Here is a 20,880-nt window from a genome sequence, read left to right as displayed (position 1 = left end):
CCGTGCGCGCGCGCGCGGCCGCCCCCGCCCCTCCGCCCGCCCGCTCCCTCCCTGACGGGAGAGGTGCGGGGGGGGCGGGCGCTGCTCCGGGATCCAGGAGCCGTCCGGGCGCGGCGCGGGGAGGCGGAGGCGAGGCCGGGCCGGGGGAGGAGGAGGACGAGGACTGTATCCCTGCGCCTGTGCGCGCCCGGCGGAGGCGGAGGCCGAGGCCGGGCGAGCGAGCGGAGGGGTGGATGGGGGTACGGCCGTGGCGGTTGCGGTGAGGCGGCGGCGGCCGGCATGGAGGGCAGAGCCCGCTCCCGTGGCGGCGCGGCGGGGCAAGTGGCCTGCTAGGGACCGGTGAGGGGGGAATCTCCGCGGCCGCCCTTCCCCGCCTTCCTCCCCCCTCCCCCCCCTTCCCCGCCACCTCCCCCGCCCGCCTGGAAGCATGAACTGGCAGCGGAGGTGCTGCTCCTCGCCGCCGCCTCCCCGCCGGTGAGAGCGAGGAGGGAAGGAAGATGGGGGCCGTCCTGCGCAGCCTACTTGCCTGCAGTTTTTGTTCCCTGATGAGAGGTGAGTGGGGCGGCGGCGGGGGGGGCAGGGGGAAAAGTTGCAGGGTTGGTGGCGAGGGGCCATGTTTGGGCGTGCGGGAGGGGAGAGGCCTGGCTGCCGGCAGGGCGCGGGGCCCGGCGCGGGGGCAGCGCTCTCGCCCAGCCGCCGCCACGGCCTCCCCGGCTCCCGACCAACTTCCCCGGCGGCCCGGCCCGGCCCGGCGCCCCGAGCCGCGCTTGGGAGCAGCCCGCCCTGCCAGCGGCCGCTGGCCGCTTCTCTCGCCGCCCTATTGTTGTTTTCAAGTTTGTTTTTGAAAAAAAAAACAAACCAAGCCCCCAAAACCAGCACACGCCCCCCCCCATCTCTCTCCGCACTCCCCAGCTGTCCGTGAGCGGCAGGCAGCTCTCGGGGCAGCCGCTCGGCCACGCCAGTGTCAGGCTGATACCGCTGTTACTATCATCGGGCTCCTCTCGTTTCCCTCCTGAGAGTGGGGTTTTATCCTGCCGGGTGTGGGGGGGAGCGCGGAGCCTCACCTATTCAGCGTGGGGGGTTGGAAAGTGCCCGGGAACTGGCGTTTCACTGAAAGCCTCCTCGCAGCGAAGTGAGCGTGCGGAGTTGGCGAGAAGAGGAATGAATGCTCCTCTCAGCTGTGCTGGCTCTGCGCTGGGACTTGAGAGAAGTTTGTGTTTCACTGGTGGTGAACTGCCACGGATGTTCATACAGCTTTAAATCAGCAGCCGAGTGCCTTACAAGCGGGTGTCACTTAAAGTAGCTGAGAATTTTTATTCCACTTTCCCTCTCCAACAAAATTTCTTGTCTTATAGAGCATAATTGGTAAGAAGACCAAAGATATTTTTTTTTAATGCTGTAAACTTAACTACGGTAACTATTTCTCTGTGTTCAGTCTTTCTGGGAAGAAATCACCTGTGGTGGTTGCATCCGTCATTTTGCCATTTAGTTGTATTTTTTCATACTAGATGGGGGAAGAGGTTAAGTGCTAACAGTTAATCAACCACACTTTGAGAAAATTCATCAACACTAGTGTGTTTCGATGAAAGCTAGAGTAAAGGTGTTTTAGGTTGAAATAACTGCTCAGTCTGCAGTTGCTCAGTTCTCTGGAAAACAAAAATTTTCCTTTCTTCCATACCGTGTTTTTTTTTTCTATGCATCTGTTTGCCATATTGTATCCTGTTTGCGAAGATACAATTATACTTATTTAAATGGACTGTGTAACATTTCATACTCCTGTTGTGGAGGTTAAACCCCAATTTTCAAAAGTTAAGTTGGGTCTGTAGTACATAGAGAAATTGTTTCCCAATTAGTTCATTTTTTTAAGTAACAATCATACCTATTCTTAATAAACCATTCGTTTGGCTCTAACTTGCTGTTCAACCTAGTTCAAATGAATCACAAGAATCACTGTCATATGTAACGTCATATAATACTGTCGCTAATTTCTTCAAATTAATCTCAAAATAGTGACATGTGCTTTTGCAAATTTTTGTATATGTGATGATGCTTAATAAGACAATTTGAAGAAACATTCAGTTTTAAACCATCCAGACTGTCATTTCTTTTCTTGTCTCTCATCTTTGTCTATTGCCAAGGACATTTGTATCCAAACAGCATTTTTGTTTCTTCTGTGTTCATGGTTCATGCTGTTTGATCACCTACCTGAAGTCATAATCTTCTGTGTGTGACACGATAGTAATTTTCCTACTGGCTAATTGTTACCTTAGATAGAGATAAACAGCAGGAACAGCTGAACTCTGAAGAAACAAAAATCAAATTTTAATGCATGCATCCTCCCTAATAAACAACATCTATGCAAGGAGAATTGGTTTGAATAAGATGTGTTGAGTTCAGAAGAGGTGTCAGCAGTTCTTTAATGAGGCAGAGGCAGTGCCAGCATGAGTATGAATAAGTTTATACATGAAAGTAGAGGCAAAGTTATGAAGTTCACTATTTGGTTTGTGAATTCAGTGCTGTGAAGGATGCCAAGCCAACAGTGCTGGAGACTGAAACTCAGAAAATGTAATGGTGTATATCTGTGGATTGCAGCATCCTCTCTGCTTATAAAACTAGCCTCCCTGTTCTCATTGACTTAAAAAAGGCAAATGATCAGAGGTTTACAACAACTGAACTGTGATCATTAGTCTGAGGAAAGTATGGTAGACTTGTTTACCGATCTGGAAAGGAATAAAATTGGTAACCTGGAAGTGCAGTGCCCTGTAAACTAATAAGGACTTGAAGTACCAGGCCATTACCAGACAGAAATGGATGCACAGGGCAAGGCACGTGCCTTCCAGAGTCATCCAAGGACTGTGATAAGCCAGATCCTACTGATGTTTTCAGGGCAGGTATCTGGATTTCTAAGAGGCAGGAGGTTACTGTCATGACAGCTTGCTGTGGAGGTTCTGTGGTTTGGGGTTGGGTTGTTTTTTTGTTTGGTTTTTTTTTTTTTTTCATACTCTGGCTGATGGAAGAAAGGAGTCACTTTCCTGGTACCTCCTGGCCCTCATCACAGTCCAGTCTCTGTTCTCCTCTCTCAGCCCCTGGTTTGATTTGAGGGATTGGGCTTCCTCCTCTCTGACCATCAACAGTGCTTCTTGAAGCCGCTCCCTGAGGGTGCGTATGGAGGTGTGAGTTAGAGCTGCTTCATGGCAGCTTTGCTGTATTCTTCATGACAGCTGTGAAACTAATCAGGATCGTGTTAGGTAATTGACATTTGCAAGGAGGCAATAGCAGTGGCATCACATCTGTCAGGGAGCTACAGATAAGTGCGAAACTGAGGTTTCAACTTTTTAATGAGTGATAAAGAGAGAGTTCTTCCTCTGCAAGTGTTCATGGCTTACTTTTCTTCCAGAAATAACTCTCCAGTCAGCACGCAATTGCTGTTTTGTTTTGGTTTTAAACCCTGATCAGGCAGACAGTGCATAAAACTTGTTTGAATAGGAATCTTATAAATGATGTTTGTGCAGACATACTGAACGTTGCAGACCTCTGTGCTTAAGGTCAATTAGTGAAGAAATGAAAATGCCCGTTTTGTAACGGGCATTTTAAAAGTACTGCTGAACGCATAAGAGGGAAGAAGAGGGTTTGTTTTAATCTGTTGTTATTGTTTTAATATTGTTACTGTTTTAATTGGTTTTAATCTGTTGTTATGTGCTTTTGATAAAGAGATCATCTGCTGTTTTGTATCTTTTTAGATAGACTCGTTTGCATGTAGTTTAGAAGAGCTTAATGTTCAAGACTTGCTAAGCTGTGACTGGAGGTGTTTGCATGTGTTTTTCTACTAGAAGTCAGAAAAGGGGACAAGGAATAGGCTTTTTACTTCTGAAGCACTCAGGCTGGAGGTGAGTGTGGCATTTCCAGCTGGAGCTATGTTTTTGCCTTCAGGCAAAGGGTCATTTCACCTAGGACTGTACAATACTTAAGTTTTGACAATGAGACTTGGAAATTTTTTTTTTTTGTAATCATCATGGTCTATTTCTTTACCCAAGCTTGAATCAACTGTATTCTAGTCATGTTTTTTCATTGTGTGATTCCTCAGAAATCAGTGTGCCTTTGTCTGCCGTGATTTCCAACGCATTTTCCTCTTTCATCTCTCCATAGAACAGTCTAAAATTAGCGTGATCTAAGGTGTTACAAAATCCACCATTACTTTAATAGTTTTTGCAATTGCATCTCTGTGATATAGTTCATTTATTGTCAGATTGCTTTAGCTTTTCTTTAAAACTGAAAAATTAGGACTTAGAAAGTTTGATGGAATTTTTTGCTATGTCTTGGAGGTAAGGTGAAGTAGCATTTTTGGCAAGGTGCACTGAAGATAACGGGAAGTTTTAGGTATGTGGGTAAAGCTGTGTGTATCTGGTCAGAGGTGTATGCAGATGATGGGCTTCTGTATCCTTCAGTGGGAGTTACATAAAGGTATTCAGGTGAAAAGCTTTGTTCATGTTTCATACCAATACTGGTTCGAGGGACATTAACCATATTTATGTTTCCTTTTTCCCTAGTGAATTGATTACATCTGCATTCCCTGAGTTCTAGGTAAGGAATTTGGCTGGAAGCTGTAGACTGGGTAGAGGGGTTTTTTTTTTTTGCAGGAAGATAGGTCAGGATCTGGAGCATAGGAACCTTTTAAACTCTGTGTCTTTGGGAGCTGGAGAAATCTGATTCCTTTGGACATCTGTAATACACCTTTATGATGATGTCGCATCTCAAAAATGCCAGCTTCAAAAATATCTGCTGCAGTGCACGTAATATTGGATTTACTTTTTAGTTCAAATCAAGTAGAGCAAAGATAACTTTTTTATTTCCTTCTGAGGGAGTGGAGTAGGGGAGGAAAACAGGGAGAAACAGGTCTTAGTTTCTGATCTGTCACCATTCATCTCCTCTGGCAGCCAGTCTGCAGACGTAAACACTATATTCTTTATCTCCAGCATATTTAACCCCATTACTTTCCTACAAAATGATAAATACTTGGGTCGCTTTGCTGCTGGCTTCTTGAAAAGAGTCCACTTCCTTGTACTATAGGGAGGGTTATGTGTTATTGTTCAGTGGGACCAGAAATGCAGTTGTTACTAAAGGTTTGTTGCATGCTGCTGCTTCTGGCTGAGCTGGTGGCTCTGCCGTGCCTGGGAGTGTGCTCAGCTCCTCTCCCAGTTCTGCTGGGGGGCCCTCGCACTTCAGCCAGCTCACCTGAGAGAGATTTGGTTAGTAAACTGCACATCACTGGTGAAATTCTTTGCTGCCACCCACTTCCTTGATGGCACATGAGGGCTGTTTGTACTTTGAAAGCAGTTGTTGCCAGTGAAGCATAATTTACATTGGTAAGGAATTTCCCACAAATGGACTTTTACCAGTAAGTGATATAAGTTGCTTAGAAAGACATGGGGGGATGCAACTGCCTTGCAGACTTCAAAGATGATCTGTTCACGTTCATATAAAGCAGTTGGCATTGCTGGCTTAAAAGTTGAGCCCTTGAACCTAAACGCTATGGCTCACCAAGGGTGACTGTTGGTGTGTGGACATGAGGTTTAGGATGAGCATGTGGTGAGTACTTCCACTTCTTCTGTGCCAAGCACTTTGTCGTGATGGCTCTTCTAGAAGGTAATTGCTGTTAGGTGAAAGAAATACAGTCTGTAATAATAACCTTTATTTTTTCAACTTATACCTCACTTGTGTAATTTCAGAGTATACCACTTGCAGAGTTACAGAATACACAGCACTCTAAACAAAGAAGCTGTGTCATTCTTTTGTGGTAATTGTCCAAGGCTTGGAAGGGGAAGGCATTGCATCTCTAATGGATTGTACATAAATGCTGAGTATTGACATCCTAAATATTAAGTATCTTTTTCCTATTTGTATGTTTGGCAGACAAGCTGATATAGAGAGCCTTCATTAAGCTCTCTAGATAGTCTTGTAGTCTATAAATATTTATGGCAAGAGATTCACAATGTGAACAGGCTTGATATTTGCTCCACGTGGACAGAACTTGGTCTGAACAGTGATGGTGTTTGCAAGTAGAAATGAGCTTGTTGTCATTTCTCCTTTTCCTTATGTTCTCCTGTGAGACAGTTATGAAAATAGGGTGGGTTTTTTGTCCGCTGGTGATTATCTTGCTACAGACCTTTCTATTTCAATGTAATTGTTACAGTTCCCCACCAGTTTTGAAATGCAGTCAAACCTACCAGTCTATAATAGAATGGGAATACTGTAATACCTTTTCCCATTTGATTTATAATACAGTTTTAAGAACATACCATTCAAAGTGTAGGTTAAAAGAAGCGATGGTTTAGTTAGTAATACTTTGTTTCCTTTGCAAAATGCTATAAACTGTTTAGAGAGAGAAGCATGTCGGTTTAAAAGATGGAAGGCTTTCTGAGCTTCATTATTTATACAGAGAGAACAATAAGAAAATGTTTTTAATATAAACAGACATGGAAAATGGCAACATTCATACAGATTTTTTTTTAGTATCTTGTTACAGGATCATATTACCTAAATAGAATTACTCCCTCGTGATATAATCAATGTGGCAGAAATGGGATTATAGTTTTAATTCTGTTTATGAGGGCCATGTGTGAGCTCTTGATGTCAGATTTGAAAAGTAATCGTATTTGAGACAGAAAATCTTAATCAACTAGCTATATAATTTTGCTTAATCAAAAATCGTTTGTTTTCCTTCTCTATGATACCAAAACATAATTTTCTCCTTTATATTTTTCCTCTTACTCCCCCCCAATCTGTTCCCAGAGGAAAACCATAGTTCATATGTTTTTGGGGTTTTTTGGTTTTTGTTTTTTGGCTTTTTTTTTTAACTACTTATGCCTCCAGAACTCCTCAGTAACAAGCATTCTCCCTTGTACGTTGTCAAAGAGTTTGGGCTTCTGGAAGGTGGCCAATGTGTTTGCTTGAATTCTGGAAGTTAAGAGTATGTGGAAGGTAACAAACATCAGGTATCATAGCATTTCAGACATTTTTCCTTTGTTGTTCTGTCAAAGCAGTGAATAAAACTCTTCCTTGTACTCAGAGTGTTAGTGTTAATTAAAGTGTTAGCACTTTGGAAATCCAAGAATCCTCTTGTCCACACATGGATTAGTAGAGTAGGAATATTAAGAATAATAGAAGAGTAGGAATTTGTAAACCTTGTAGTCACTCTTACTATGTCCGTTTGGAAAATGCACTGGTGTTCTAATAACTCAGAAACTTAACTGAGGCTCAACAGTTAGTTTTTACCCTGTAGGTAATGGTAAAATTCATAGGTAAAATAATTCCAAGTTGGGAGGGTTTGTGTTTATGGGATGGTTTGTTTTTCTTTTGGATTACCAGAAATGAGTCATATTCAATATGAAAGGGACTAGATTGTTCACCTTTTTCAAGGGACCTTGCATATGTGTGTGTGTTGTTCTGTTTTTTTGGGTTTTGTTCCTTTTTTTTTCTCATGTGTCATTAATCTAATGTAAGCCTGTTGAAGATTTGACACTAATAGTGCTGGGATGTGAGTGTTTTTGAGAGCTAAAAAATTAAAATAAATCACGTAGGTCCAACTGTGTTTCCAAAAAAAAGATTATGTGCAATAATTTTCAAAATTCTTGAAGTTTGTGCACATCTTTCCTTATCCTTTAAAAACAGTCCCTAACTGTTCATTTGAACTGGAATTGTTATTTATTATATTAGTCTGTAGTGAACTTAATAGTCTTAAGAATTTGACTGTTTAAAGTGTAACTTTGGTTTGAGAACTTTTTTCCTTTGGCTGATGGAAAGTTGTTTTAAACTTGCACTGTGAGTAGTTTCTTTCAATTTTCTTACAAAATTATTTTCTAGTTCAATGTGAATCCTTCATATTTTTGCAAAATTGCTTGAAGAAAGTATTTTACCTGCATGAGAAACAAAATCTGTGGAATTGTTTTACTAGTTGGAGGTATGGCTTATTTTATTCTTAATATTTGTTATGATGGATGAACGGACAAAGATGCCATTCGGCAAGTTTGGTTGAAAGTATGCCACAAAGAAATCATCGGATAGCTGATATGTTCTTTGTTGAAGAATTGCAGAGAAGTGGGGATGAAAATGTGATAAGCCTTCAAGGCTGTACTGCTGCTACCCCACACCCTCTGCCCCAAATCAGTCCCACTATTATGTTTCAGCTGAGGGCTGTCACTTATTTTTGTGGTGTACTCATCAATGCTGGCACGTTTTTCTGTTTTATGGGTCATTCTGTCCTCCAGTTGGAGTCTTTTGTGCTGAAGTCTATGTTCATGCTTTACAGCAACTTCCTGATAGTGCTTTGAAAATCCAAACAAATAAAAAACCCCAACCACAAACCAGAATAAATAAATTAAAAAGTTGTTTTGTCTTTTACCTGGTGAGGCAAACTGACAGACTTAAGAAATATTTTTTAAGTACTAGGCACGCCAGCTCAGATAAATTGCTGAAAGTCATCTAAGGGTAGCTCAGTGCCTATGAACTTCTTGTCAATGTTGAAAAAGGCTTTGTTAGTTTGAAGGTAAACCAGCATGCTGCTGTTCAAGGTGTGGATTTTTTTTTGGTCCACATGGAACTATTAGCAATCTGGGTGAAACCCTTTGGCTGGGACTATTGCCATGCGTTGCCTGCTAGTATAACTGGGGTTGTCCAGCTATGGAGGCAAGTGGTGCTTGAGGGTAAGCCCTCTCAGGCCACTCTTGACTGGATGTGCACCCCCAAACACGCATGCTGTTCAGGCTGGAGCAGCTCATGAACTGTGATCGCTCCAGAGTAGCAACAAACTTTGGAGCATTCCCGTCTCAGCTTGCCAGGGTGTACAAGGTGTATCTTGCAGCCTTTAGCCTTCTTAGGCTTTGGGAAATGGGCTGTCTCTGTCACAGCATCACAGTGTTGAGTCTTGGTGCTCTAATCCAGTGGAGGGACTTAAGCAATGCACAGTCTTTCAACAGCTTCGTGAGGGATATGGTAGAGGCTTTCAGTTTGTTTTCTTACTGTTAGAAGCTGTGTAGGAAATGATGACACCAGAAGGTGTGAAGGGTAGTGTTTTGTTTCAGTGTGATCAGGTCATCTTATCTGTCATCATATGGCTTCAAGTTTGGGTTGCAAAATATCCCTGTTCAGATGTGGGACTCTAATTGGAGCAGTATAGCAAAACAAGATTTCTTTTTCTGCATGAGCGAAGGTGTGTGCTTGGGAGAACTGTCAGAAACATACCTTGCAGACAGGAGTTGCTTTGCAGCAGTCTACATGCATACTAACTTTTTCATTAAACAGATTGTATCAATTTAAGCATGGATGTTTCCAGTAGAACTAGGGAAGTATTGCCAACGCACGTGGAACTGGTATGACTTCACCTGCAGTGCTGTGTTATTCTGACAACTGTTTGAGAAACTGGGAGAGTGTTGAACGAAGGTTATGAGGACACCTGAGGAAATGAGAAGTGTAATGTTGAAGTTCTGCAGACGTTAATATAGATCATGGTGCTACTTGGTCACGCATACCTTTGAGCCTTCCTGCTTTTCAGAGTCTGCTGCTGGCCTAGGAAAGTGTACTGTGCTGCTGACAGGTCCTTGCCACTTTGTGTTTCCCTCTTGTAAGCAGCAGGGTAATGGAAGAAGGTGGTAGTGTTATATGGCAATGCAGCTGCAAGCAGATGCCTGACCAGGGAGCATAGCTCTCTGCTCATCCTAGGCTGTTGTCAGCAAGGTAGATTCAGCACATTAAGTTATAAAGATGTCAGCTGCCAGTCAAAGTAGTGAGGTTTATCCCCATGAGGGTGCAATGGAAAGAACTTCAGAGTAGGAGAGTCAATGTTATGGAAAGATGAGCCGAGTCACCTTTCCCTTGCTGAGACAGTGGATCAGTGTGAGTGTGCTACCTAATGCTGAGAAGAGACATGCTGTGATAATTTGGAAATCATCAACTGCTGGCTCTATGGCTCTGATGCCAACAGGATGATTTGATGGGCAATGCCTGCCATTCAGAAAGTTATTTGCCTGTGATATGCTGGAGTATTTGGTGTACTTCAGTCGTGTGTTTTTGCTATACTCTGCCAGGTCTGACTTTTTATGCCTGGACCTGGTATTTCTATCTTTCCCTGTACTCCATTTTTTCCCCCCTCTTATTCTCTTGCCTCCATCCATCTAGCTCTTTAAGAGAATTTTTTCCCTGTTATTCAGCAGGGTAAAGGATGACTTACTGCCTTTGTACCAGCTAGTCTTGCAGGATGTCTTGGTCTCCACAGCTCCTATCTGGCCAAAGGCCTGCAAAACTAACTGTAGAGGCTTGACACAGAATCCAAGTGCCATTGGTGCTGCTTGGTGTCTTTGCTTTTGCACTTATGTTTTTACTCATCTTATTCACTGTCAAGCCTGGCTGTTCCTGTGACCTTTTGAGTTACCATCTGAACAGCCCTTGGGTGGCTTTAGCATGTGGAATATGCTTTAGGTTAGTTGAAAAGAGGAGAAAAGGTCTTCTTTGACAAGCTTGGGCTGCCTTATGCTTGTTTACTAAAGTCCTGGTTGCCTGCTGTGTCCTGCAGGTATGTTTGTGAGAACAAGGAGGTTCAGAGAGAAGAGTTCTCCATTCACAGTGAAGGTGGAATGGGGACTACTGGTATGTCAGTTCATTAGTTTGCGTAAAAACGATTGTGTAGAATAAATCGGGAGAGGTGCTGTGATGGGGCACTTAGCGCAAAATCCTGGCCTGCTGCTTGCTATGCTGAAACTCTTATGTATTTCCTGGTGGTGGTTTTGTGTTTTTTTTTTTTTAAATATAAACCAACTCTCTATAAGTTTATTGAGGCTGGGTCCCTGCTTTTTGGGGAAGTTTATTTTCATTTGCAACTTGCCTCTCTTCTGATTTGATACAAGTCTCCCAGGCTTTTATTCCCAATGCTACCTCCACTGTCCATGACAACATGAATTCACTACAAACATGGCATTCATTTACATTTTTCCAAAGACTGATGAAGTCTCGAGTTCTTATTGCAGCTCTACCTCTGCTCCTGCATGAGGGGTAGGAACCAGAAGTCAAAACTGTTGACAAATCTTTTCCTTCTTGCTCCTCCAAACCACGCAATGAAAAATACAAATATACATAATTTCTTATAAGCATAAGCAGCGGTGAAGAAATCTGAAACCTGGGGAGTGAAGGGAGAGTCCTCACAACTGACTGTACTGTGACCCTTGTGTCCATCAAGAAGAGTTTTTCTTATGTTCTTGTGTTGGCTCTCTGTGGGACATCTTGGGAGCAGGGAGGATTGTATTATATACAAGGAGTTTTGTGTATAGAATAGTTTTGAGGAGGTTGCAATTAATGCTCTTTGCTGGTTATCTATGCCCATTTCATAGAATCATAGAATTGTTTAGGTTGGAAAAGACCTTTAAGATCATTGAGTCCAACCATTAACCTAGTACCACCAAGTCCACCACTAAACCATGTCCCTAAGCACCACATCTACACATCTTTCAAATACCTCCAGGGATGGTGACTCAACCACTTCCCTGGGCAGCCCGTTCCAATGCTTGATAACCCTTTCAGTAAAGAAAGTTTTCCTAATATCCAATCTAAACCTTCCCTGGTGCAACTTGAAGCCATTTCCTCTTGTCCTATTGCTTGTTACTTGGGTGAAGAGACTGACAGCCAACTTGCTACAACCTCCTCTCAGGTAGTTGTAGAGAGCAAGAAGGTCTCCCCTCAGCCTCCTTTTCTCCAGGCTAAACAACCCCAGTTCCTTCAGCTGCCCCTTCTAAGACTTGTGCTCTAGACCCTTCACCAGCTTCATTGCTCTTCTCTGGACACGCTCCAGCACCTCGATGTCCTTCTTGTAGTGGGGGGCCCAAAACTGAACACAGTAGTCAAGGTGCGGCTTCACCAGTGCTGAGTACAGGGGGACAATCACTTCCCTAGTCCTGCTGGCCACGCTATTTCTGATACAAGCCAGGATGCTGTTGGCTTTCTTGGCCACCTGGACACACTGCTGGCTGTCGACCAACTCCACCAGTCAGCTTTCCAGCCACTCTTCCCCAAGCCTGTAGCGTTGCATGGGGTTGCTGTGACCCAAGTGCAGGACCCAGCACTTAGCCTTGTTGAACCTCTTACAACTGGCCTCGGCCCATTGATCCAGCCTGTCCAGCTCCCTCTGCAGAGCCTTCCTACCCTCAAGCAGATCAACAATCCTGCCCAGCTTGGTGTCAACTGCAAACTTACTGAGGGTGCACTCGATCCCCTTGTCCAGATCATTGATAAAGAACTGACCCCAGTATCTGTTTTTCCTCCTCTTGTGGGCTGAACATGGGTGCATGTCATTCCTTAATGCTTACTGTGGCTCATCCAGGACAGTGTGTATTTGCTTGGCACATCTCATCACTGCATCTCCTCTTTTCCAGTCCTCATGTTTGCCATCCTCGTGGCAGTGTGCTTGGCAGTATCAGTTCACCTTTAGATGCTCAGTGTTCTTCAGCAAGACTTTTAGAAGATGGGGAGTTTTCTCTTCCCAGCTCAATGACATCTTCTTCCAATGTAACAATCCATAGGTTTCTTACCAGTGGACTCTTGCATGGATATTTCTTTCCACAATGTGAGCAGTTGCCCAGTATTACTGTCTGGGCCACAGTGGGATTCTGGGGCAGGTTGCCACAGTTTATGGTGGCTACCTCTAGTCTGGCAGGTCCTGTTCCTAAATTGGAGGTTCACAAGCAACTGGTTCAACTGACTTGTCAAAGCTGATGCAGTCCTCCCTTTCCTTGGTGTGCTAGGACGTGGGTTTATCTGATGTTGTTCTGAACTAGTTCTGGATGATGGCTGGCTTAAAACTACATTTTTGGCAGGTATCGGGAGAGCATGGTAGCCTTCTGCTGGTTTAGCTCCCTGCATTGTCTTGCTGTGTTATGGGACAAGTGCTAGTGCCAACGCAAAAGAGAGGTCGGGAACCGACAGCTGAAAGTGGAGCTGGAGAGAAAGGATGTGGCTGCAGTCACATCTTGAGCAGATCTGGCAGGCTGCCAGTGAAAGGGGGGAGAGCTGCTCCCCCTTCCAACTCCCTGCTGCTTGCCTTATGTTAGTTTTGGAGTTTGCTGGACCACTTCTTGAGTCGATTCAACTTGCGAACCCAGTCAAACCTTTCACTGACGTAATGATTTGAATCAGCTTGGGGAGGGGCCCTTAACTAAGTGAGGGGGTAGAACAGCATTGCTGGGAGTTGGGAATGAGAAAAAAGGGTTTGGGTAAAATGAGACAATGCTAATTGCTTTAACCAGGCTAAATTCTACGTCAGTGAAAGAGAATGAGCACGTTGAAGGTAACGCTGACCTCGTGGCACCCAGAGGTGTCATGGATCATTGAAAGTGGAAAGGGAGCAAGCGGGACCTTGTGGAAAAGGCCTCTGGGCTAGTTAAAGAAAAGTGGGACAAATTCTGGCAGCTTAAAGTAGCCACTTAAACACCAAAAAAAATTGAAGAACATTTTTAGCTGGTAAAGTGATCTTTTTATGTTGCTTCATCACTTTGCATCCTGTGGGCTGTAGCGTTTTTAAGCCAGTATCAGATGCTTACAAGTCAGATGTACAAAGACTTAAGTAAACAAGTGTTAGGGAAACCAGACTTAAGTATCTCGGGGATTAGCAACTTTCAGTATGCTAGGGAGAGAGACAAGACCTGTAGCCAAGAGAAATTTTTGGTACAAGAACTGAAGTTTGCTGGTGAGGAGAAGGATGCTGATGTAAAATTGTAGTTGTAAAGGTAGGGCAAAAAAGGCAGTGGCTGGATTTTAATATTGAATGTGGAAAGCTTAGGGAAGGTGTTACGTGAATATCAGAGTTAAGAAGCAGTTAGACTCAGTGACCTGCTATTGGCAGGAGTTTCTTACTGTTTAAATTATTTTTGTTGCAGTTCAAATGTGTTTAAACCTTAGTTTTTGTAACTTTTGTGTTCTCTAAGCAAATGTTTGTTCCTGCTGATGGATACAAAAAAAACTTATTTTATAACTAAGCATAGCTTTTACTCTGTATCGGTTTTTTTAATTAGAAGAATAAACTACATTATGGATCTCTCAGGTGATAGAGGACATGGTAATATTCACTGCTGTTTCAGTAGTTGATTTCCAAGATGGGTGTGTTTTCTTTTACTTTTAAAAATGTGTACTTCTCTTCAATGTATTTTAGTTTGTTGCAGTTAAAATATATATTTTTATGATGTTTATAGAAAGGGAAATAGAAACATATATAAGGAGTTCAGCTTTGACTACTAAAAAAAAAAAATCAGAGTTGTATCTCTCTGCCCCATTATAACTTAAACTGCGAAATAGTTGCCTAGCTTTGAAAGGAGTTTCTCTTGGACTTCTTCCCTTAGGCTATTAGTACAGTTCATAACTGCATTATTCAAGAAAGCTGTCTTTTCAGTGTCCTGTGCTTCTTTTAAAGTGAGTTATATGGGGCAGGATGGGACCTTCTGCCACAATTTTCCTTTTAGCATTGCTGTTTGAGTCAAGGAAATGGCAAAGATGATACTAGGTACTAATGCTGCCAACTTCAGTAATTGGGCTTTATATGATATTGAAGCCTTCGTGTTTTCTGGGAAGGGTTGGAGGGGGTGGGGGAACAAACCTGGTTTTTATTATTTTGGTGATGCATGCTTCATTCCTGAATGTCACAACAAATTGGAAAGCTTAATATCCTCATCTGCCAGCCCTGCAGAATGCATTACAAGTGGCAGCTTTGAATCAATCTGCATGAAACTACACATCCTAAGTGTAGCTGTGTTTCTTCTGAGCCGTCATTCAAATAACTTGTATCATTCATGAAAAGGACATTTTTCTCCAGTCCTTCCTCAGCCAGATCTGAGCTCCAGCAAGGAGCGAATAACCTATGCGGTGGAGTTGTGTTAGGCTCAGCAGTGCCTTCAGGCCTCGGTGATTACACTTGACATGCCTGGTGTTCCAATTCAGTGCATGCTGTGTGCATGGGTACTCGCTCCGTGTTGCACATAATAACGGAACCTGTACTCATTTGTGCATGGATTTACCTTTCTTCAAATGCTGGGCATGCTGTCTTATTAGAGAGAGCTCTGCCAATTGGCTGCACAGTTTCCTGTGGTACACTAGATGACATTGAGGTGGCTATTAACTAGATTTTTCAGGTTACAATTGTATGCAGGCTTTAAAAAGTAGAGGGTTTTATTGCATATCTATTTTTTTATCACTTTCAGTTTATTGAATGCTTTTTTCTGAAAAATGCAGTCATCATAAGCAACCTGCACTTCAAGAAACTCTACTGTAATTAATTTTAAATCTTTAGGGGGTGGGAAATTATGCAAGGAAGGGAAGGAGATAGCAAAGTAAGGTAATAAACCTACTTAATATAAGGATTCTGCTTTCTAATTTAAAGAAGTCTACCCCTTCTCCCTGGAAATATGATCTCTAAACTGAATGTTTTGCTGCACAGTAAAGACTTGCTTTCTGGAGGAGGGGAATACAAATTTAGCATTATTAAAAAAACAACAAAGCTTCCCCCCTCCCCCCATTTCGGTAACTTTCTATCTGAAGATTGTCATAAATCAATTTATAGTCAGTGTTTCTAAAATTAGGATGACAGTCTAAACAATTTAGGTTTAAAAAAAAAAAGGAAGAAAGAAAGTAAAAAGCTTCCAAACATACATAGCAGAAATAGCAGAACTTGTTTATTTGGAGGTAGATTAAGAAACTTCTTAGTTCCTTCAGCTTCTCCCAGTATGCATGTGGCAGTGTCTTTGATAAACAGTTTTGTGGTAATGAGGGGAGTAGTCTGATCTTGGAAACTAGCTTTTGAATTTTCTGAAGTATGTGTTAGTATTTCTAATTTCAGTGTGAGTTTCTCATACAAGGAGCTGTATCTTTTCTGGCAGTGTAGCCCTTGACATTATTCAACCGTGCACATCTTTGGTTCTGTAAGTATAAGCCTTTCAGTTAGGACATATATCCTGCGAGAAGTTTAAAGTGCCCACCTGTGCTGCTGAATAAATCTGCAAGATTTTTGTTAAATTTGTGGGGTGACAGGTAGAGGAGTGTTTAGTGTGCCAATCATAGTATGTATCTAAATGCTGCTGTACAGCTCTGTTGCTACAGTACTTGAGTAAACACGGGGAAAGGTAGAAATGTTTTCTGATAGTGGGTTTAAAAGGATGTGATTGTCTGCCTTATACAATTGTAGTATTTTTCTTAACCTTTTGTTGAAGTAGGAATGAGGCTGGAATTTTCATAATGTTTTATATAACTTGTGGTTAAGGACAATTAACCGGCCATATTACATTTAAGAACCTGTCTGTTTTCATGGTTACTACTTTTCATTAGTCATGTTGGGTTTGTGTATGAAAAATATACAGACCAACTGTGCAAACTGATGGAGTAAGCAAATAAAGCATATAAAATAAAGGCTTTGTGTTAGACAGCTAAACAGGAGTGGTAGACCTGAGTTTGAAAGAACTCAGTGTTGTTCATTCCTGTAGGTTTCTTTTTCTCCCTATCTCCTCATACCAATGTCAACACTCTAAAACAACATTGATCTCATGCTGTGCAATGAATTTTGTATTTGTATGTATTATATGTAAAATGTCCGAGATACATAATTTTGGAGAGTATCAACACACAGGTGGCTTTGATAGTTGACATGAATTATGCTTTTATAGAAGTGGGGTGTATATTACTAAATTCTAGTAAAAAAAAAAAATAAAAAATCTTTGCTCAGGTGGGCCAGCACGGAGTGCTTAGAAAACTGCTTTACCCTTGTCTTTTAGATTTTTATTTAAGCATCCTTCTGTACAGAACAGAAGTGTCATTTGGGCACTTCAGACCTCTGTTTTTCTTTGTTCTCTCCCTTCTTCTTTAATCTTATTTTAATAATGCACAGCCCAGAATAATGAGCTGCCCATTATGAAGTTACCACCTTGAGTTGTAGTACTGTTGAAAGGCTTTGAGTTGGTACTTTTTCGTCAAACTTCAAAATGTCCCCCCACTTTTATTTTTTTTTAATTTCTTAAATTAGTAGTTATGGCCTGATGCACCATCATAGTGCAAGTTATACTTAATATGAGTGGTGTTAATGCATCTGTCCCCCCCCATCCCTTATTTCTCCCATTTAAAGCTGCCCCACTGTTGCTGTATGCGAACCGACGTGATCTGCGACTGGTGGATGCTGCAAACGGGAAGGAGAATGCCACGGTGATTGTGGGTGGCTTAGAGGACGCAGCAGCAGTGGACTTCGTGTTTGTAAAGGGGTTGATATACTGGAGTGATGTAAGTGAAGAAGCCATTAAACGAACAGAATTCAATAAATCTGGGAGTGTACAAAATGTGGTCATTTCTGGACTTCTGTCACCTGATGGGCTGGCATGTGACTGGCTGGGAGAGAAATTATACTGGACAGATTCTGAAACAAATCGGATTGAAGTTTCTAATTTAGATGGATCACTAAGAAAAGTTTTGTTTTGGCAAGAATTGGATCAACCCAGAGCAATTGCCTTAGATCCTGCAAGAGGGTAAGTGTTTGTTAAAACAAAATAATTACAAATACTAACATTTCTGCTGCTACTTGTTTGTTGAATGATTTTAAATAAGTAATGGTACTATTACCGAAGTTATCCTAAGCCATCTTGCATTACTTGCTTCTCTTTCTATTAGTGTGATTTGAAAACAATTTGCACTTCTGAAATTGCATTCATATTGGTTTGTGAATGACTAGGAATCATCAGACATTTTAAAAAAAGTACTAGAAACTTATTTTGGCAGTAGTGCGGAAGATGAACAGAAATTGAGAAGTTCTAATGTAAAATCCAATACAGTCTGCTTGAAAGGCCATCAGCTGCCTGTGGACAGGCTTGTGCATCTTTGCAGTGTCAAGTAGCAGAGTTTTTTGGAGCTTTGTTCATTGTTGGTATTTATACTTTACTGAAACAGCAGAAGAAATGAGAGAAATCAATACACTGTATTATTAACAATTTAAGACATGTTTTAGCACTTAACCAGAAAATTTACAGAAGGGTTCCTCTCCCCACCCTTCAGGGAACTTCTGTTTTAAAAAGTCCTGTATTTTGGCTTAGCCCATTCTAGTTCTTCTCAGCTCTCATTTCAGTCCCTAGATGTGACTTACAGTATAATCTTTTTGTTCTGTTCTTGGGACAAAGCTGTGTTTCTAGAAATGCTAAATTCAGTGGTGGTTTTGGTGATGTTACGTAAATGGCTAGCTTGAGGTTACCCCATAGGTAGTCATCTGTGATAAAGAGACTGGTCTCCTGAAGTGGAAGACTAATGGAATATCCTTAATGCTGTGTAATCTTTTGATAGTTTTTTATCTGTAGTATAGATCTTATTTATACTATCTTTTTTTTCCTGAACAAGCAAGAAAAATAATCTATTGTACTGCCATTTCATCTATTTTTTTAGTCAACTTTTTGGCGGGAGAAATCAATGCATTGTTTCTTTGGAAAGATGAGGGCTGTTTTAGCTGCTTGCAGCTTCTTTACGTTATAATTTGTTGAACTTGCATGTTTGGGTCTTTTCGTCCAAAAGAAGCAAGTCTTTTTGTAAAACATGGCTTCTTTCCTGAACTTCATAGAAATACCATATCTTGACTATTTCCTTACACAGTTTCAATAGGCCTTTAACAATATATAAACAGGAAAGAAGATTCTTTTGCATTACTTATATTTCCAGCTTTGGAAATAACAGAAGGATGGATTTATGCTTTTCCTCTTTACAACTTATAAGTTGGAGCCAATGATAGCATTAGTTTCATTTTATTAGATTCTAAAACCATTTAAGAATGCAAGAAAAGATGTAATGCTCATGCGCATTCCACCCACCATCCCAAAACTGAGAGAGAAAAGGGAGGAAAAACACAATCAAAGTGGTTTTGATTTGGCTTGTAGCCAGAGAGACAGAGATTCTTGTTAGTTAGGAATAACGCACTGTTGTCAAGCCAGTTGGTCTTTTTTAGAAGAGTATTTGTATTTTCCAAATAGGCACAGTAATATGCTCAGTGATCAAAACTAGACAATTGCATACTCTTGCACTCTTTCATAATACTTTACATGAAGAGGAAACTACAAGAAGAAAAATGAAATAGATCAAAGGTAAAGTGAACTCGTAACTTTTTCCATACTGATGATCTGTTAAAGCAGTAGGAGTAAACACTTCAATATGCCTAGATTTAAAACAAAACAACTGGAAAAAACCCAAACACCAAGCCTCCCTTCCCCAAAACAAACAAAAAAACCCAACCAAAACAAAAAAAAACCCTCCAACAACTGTAATTGAAGGACAAAATATTTTTTTTTCTTCTAAATCTTTGTAGAGGTCACTTTCTAAGTTGTTATATGAAGGGTATGTTTTAGGAAGGTAATACAGTAATATATTCGGTTTCTGTCTTACCATATTGCAGTTGCAAAACTTGCAGTTCTCTTATGCAGTTTTATGATAGAAGACCTCTCAGCTTTGAATAAATCTGGTTACATTTCGGAACTTCCTCCAAAGCTTGAAATGTAGGTGGAAGGGTAGCATCAGCACAGGGATATTAAAAAAGAAAAAAAAAAAATCCCAAAACTGTTCTTGTATGCATGCTTCTTTCAGTAATATTTACATTTTTTTAGCCCTGTAAATGTCTTCTGGTTTCACACTGTTGCCTGGCAGACAGTGGTAGGAATAAGCTGTAAAAGGATCTAAGAACAGTTAATAAAATCTGAAACTTGGAAAAGCAAAACCCCTCTCATTTTCCTGCAGTCTAATCCGTCTCCTATTATGCTCAGTTAATGGTTATTCCAGATACAGTTTTATAAACTCTTGCAATTCATGAAAAGAAATGATTTAGCAGCAAAATTTACACTAAGGTCATCATTACCCACAAGTTCAATTTTTCATTAAAGTTTATTTGTCAAATATAGTTGATCTAAAGTAGGGTACATCAAGTATTTCACGAACAAGTTGATTTAAGTACCAAACTATTCATCTGTTCTGTGCTTGTTTGTACACATGTATTTATTATATGTATCTATCTTCCTGAAAACATGAGAATGCCTGCTTTGAAACAAAATGTTAAGAAGAGTATAAGCTAGCACAAATATGTAGTCATGAATAATGCATTTTCTTGGTAGTGTCCCATGTAGAAAAAATTAAATGTTTCGCTAACACTCTGGTCTTTTTAGCAACCTGTCTGTTGTAGGATACTCAGCAGTTGTTCTCTGAAGGTCACCACTCAGTGCTGTTGTGATGGTTTGGAGGAATATGATTGGACTCTTTCAGAGCATGTTACAGCAACAGTAGCGGCGATTAAAGAATAACTGGTTTGGGTAGCCTTTGCTACCACTGCCAAAACCATCTGTTAATTGTGTATGAGGTTATATGTATAACTGAAATACTGGAGTAGAAGTTAGACTTGGTTCCCATGTCTGTTATCAATAAAGAGAAATGCAATACATGTACTAATGGAAAATATTTCTCAGTTGGTAACTGAGACACAGCAGCCAGGTCTAATTTTTACTCTGGTATTTTTGTCTAGGAAGCCATCAGAATCTAAAATGTCTAGACTCCTCTTACTGGCCATCTCCTACGTACATTTTGAGGTTTGAGCTTCTCATTTCTTATGTTCATATACTACAACTTATTTTACTTTTTTCTATTTTATTTGTCTTGATACTCAGTAAAATATTGTGTGTGTACCAGGAGAGAGGAGAAGGAACCTCAGATGAAGAGGAAGAGAGTGGGGTGCTTGTTCAGCTTTCTCTTGAAGTGAGCCCAGGGGTTTCAGGGCAGTTTCAGGAAGGCTTCTTGGTCCTAGTCATTCTTTCTGAAACTGTTTATTCCTGACGTGTGTTAAACATGAGACCCTCTTAA

At 41.3% G+C, this 20,880-nt stretch overlaps 1 protein-coding gene across 4 annotated transcripts in view; it reads left to right on the top strand.

Moving 5' to 3' along the window:
• The first annotated feature begins 29 nt into the window (after nt 1-29).
• LRP6 (LDL receptor related protein 6) overlaps nt 30-20,880 on the top strand; it is a 130,578-nt gene continuing 109,727 nt past the window's right edge. Inside the window, exons 1-2 of one of the 4 annotated variants that reach the window (XM_072876655.1) lie at nt 30-552; nt 17,138-17,531. In XM_072876655.1, the coding sequence (XP_072732756.1) occupies nt 498-552; nt 17,138-17,531 (449 nt within the window). In that variant the 5' untranslated portion in view covers nt 30-497. Of the gene's footprint in view, nt 553-10,603; nt 10,639-17,137; nt 17,532-20,880 lie in introns of those variants that run through there. The other 3 variants (XM_072876638.1, XM_072876648.1, XM_072876662.1) reach the window with 3 other exon arrangements.

This window comes from Ciconia boyciana, chromosome 1 (assembly GCF_034638445.1).
Source record: "Ciconia boyciana chromosome 1, ASM3463844v1, whole genome shotgun sequence".
Lineage (NCBI taxonomy): Eukaryota > Metazoa > Chordata > Aves > Ciconiiformes > Ciconiidae > Ciconia > Ciconia boyciana.
The sequence above is the reverse complement of the archived record's forward strand: the minus strand, read 5'-3'. Positions and strand labels throughout refer to the sequence as shown.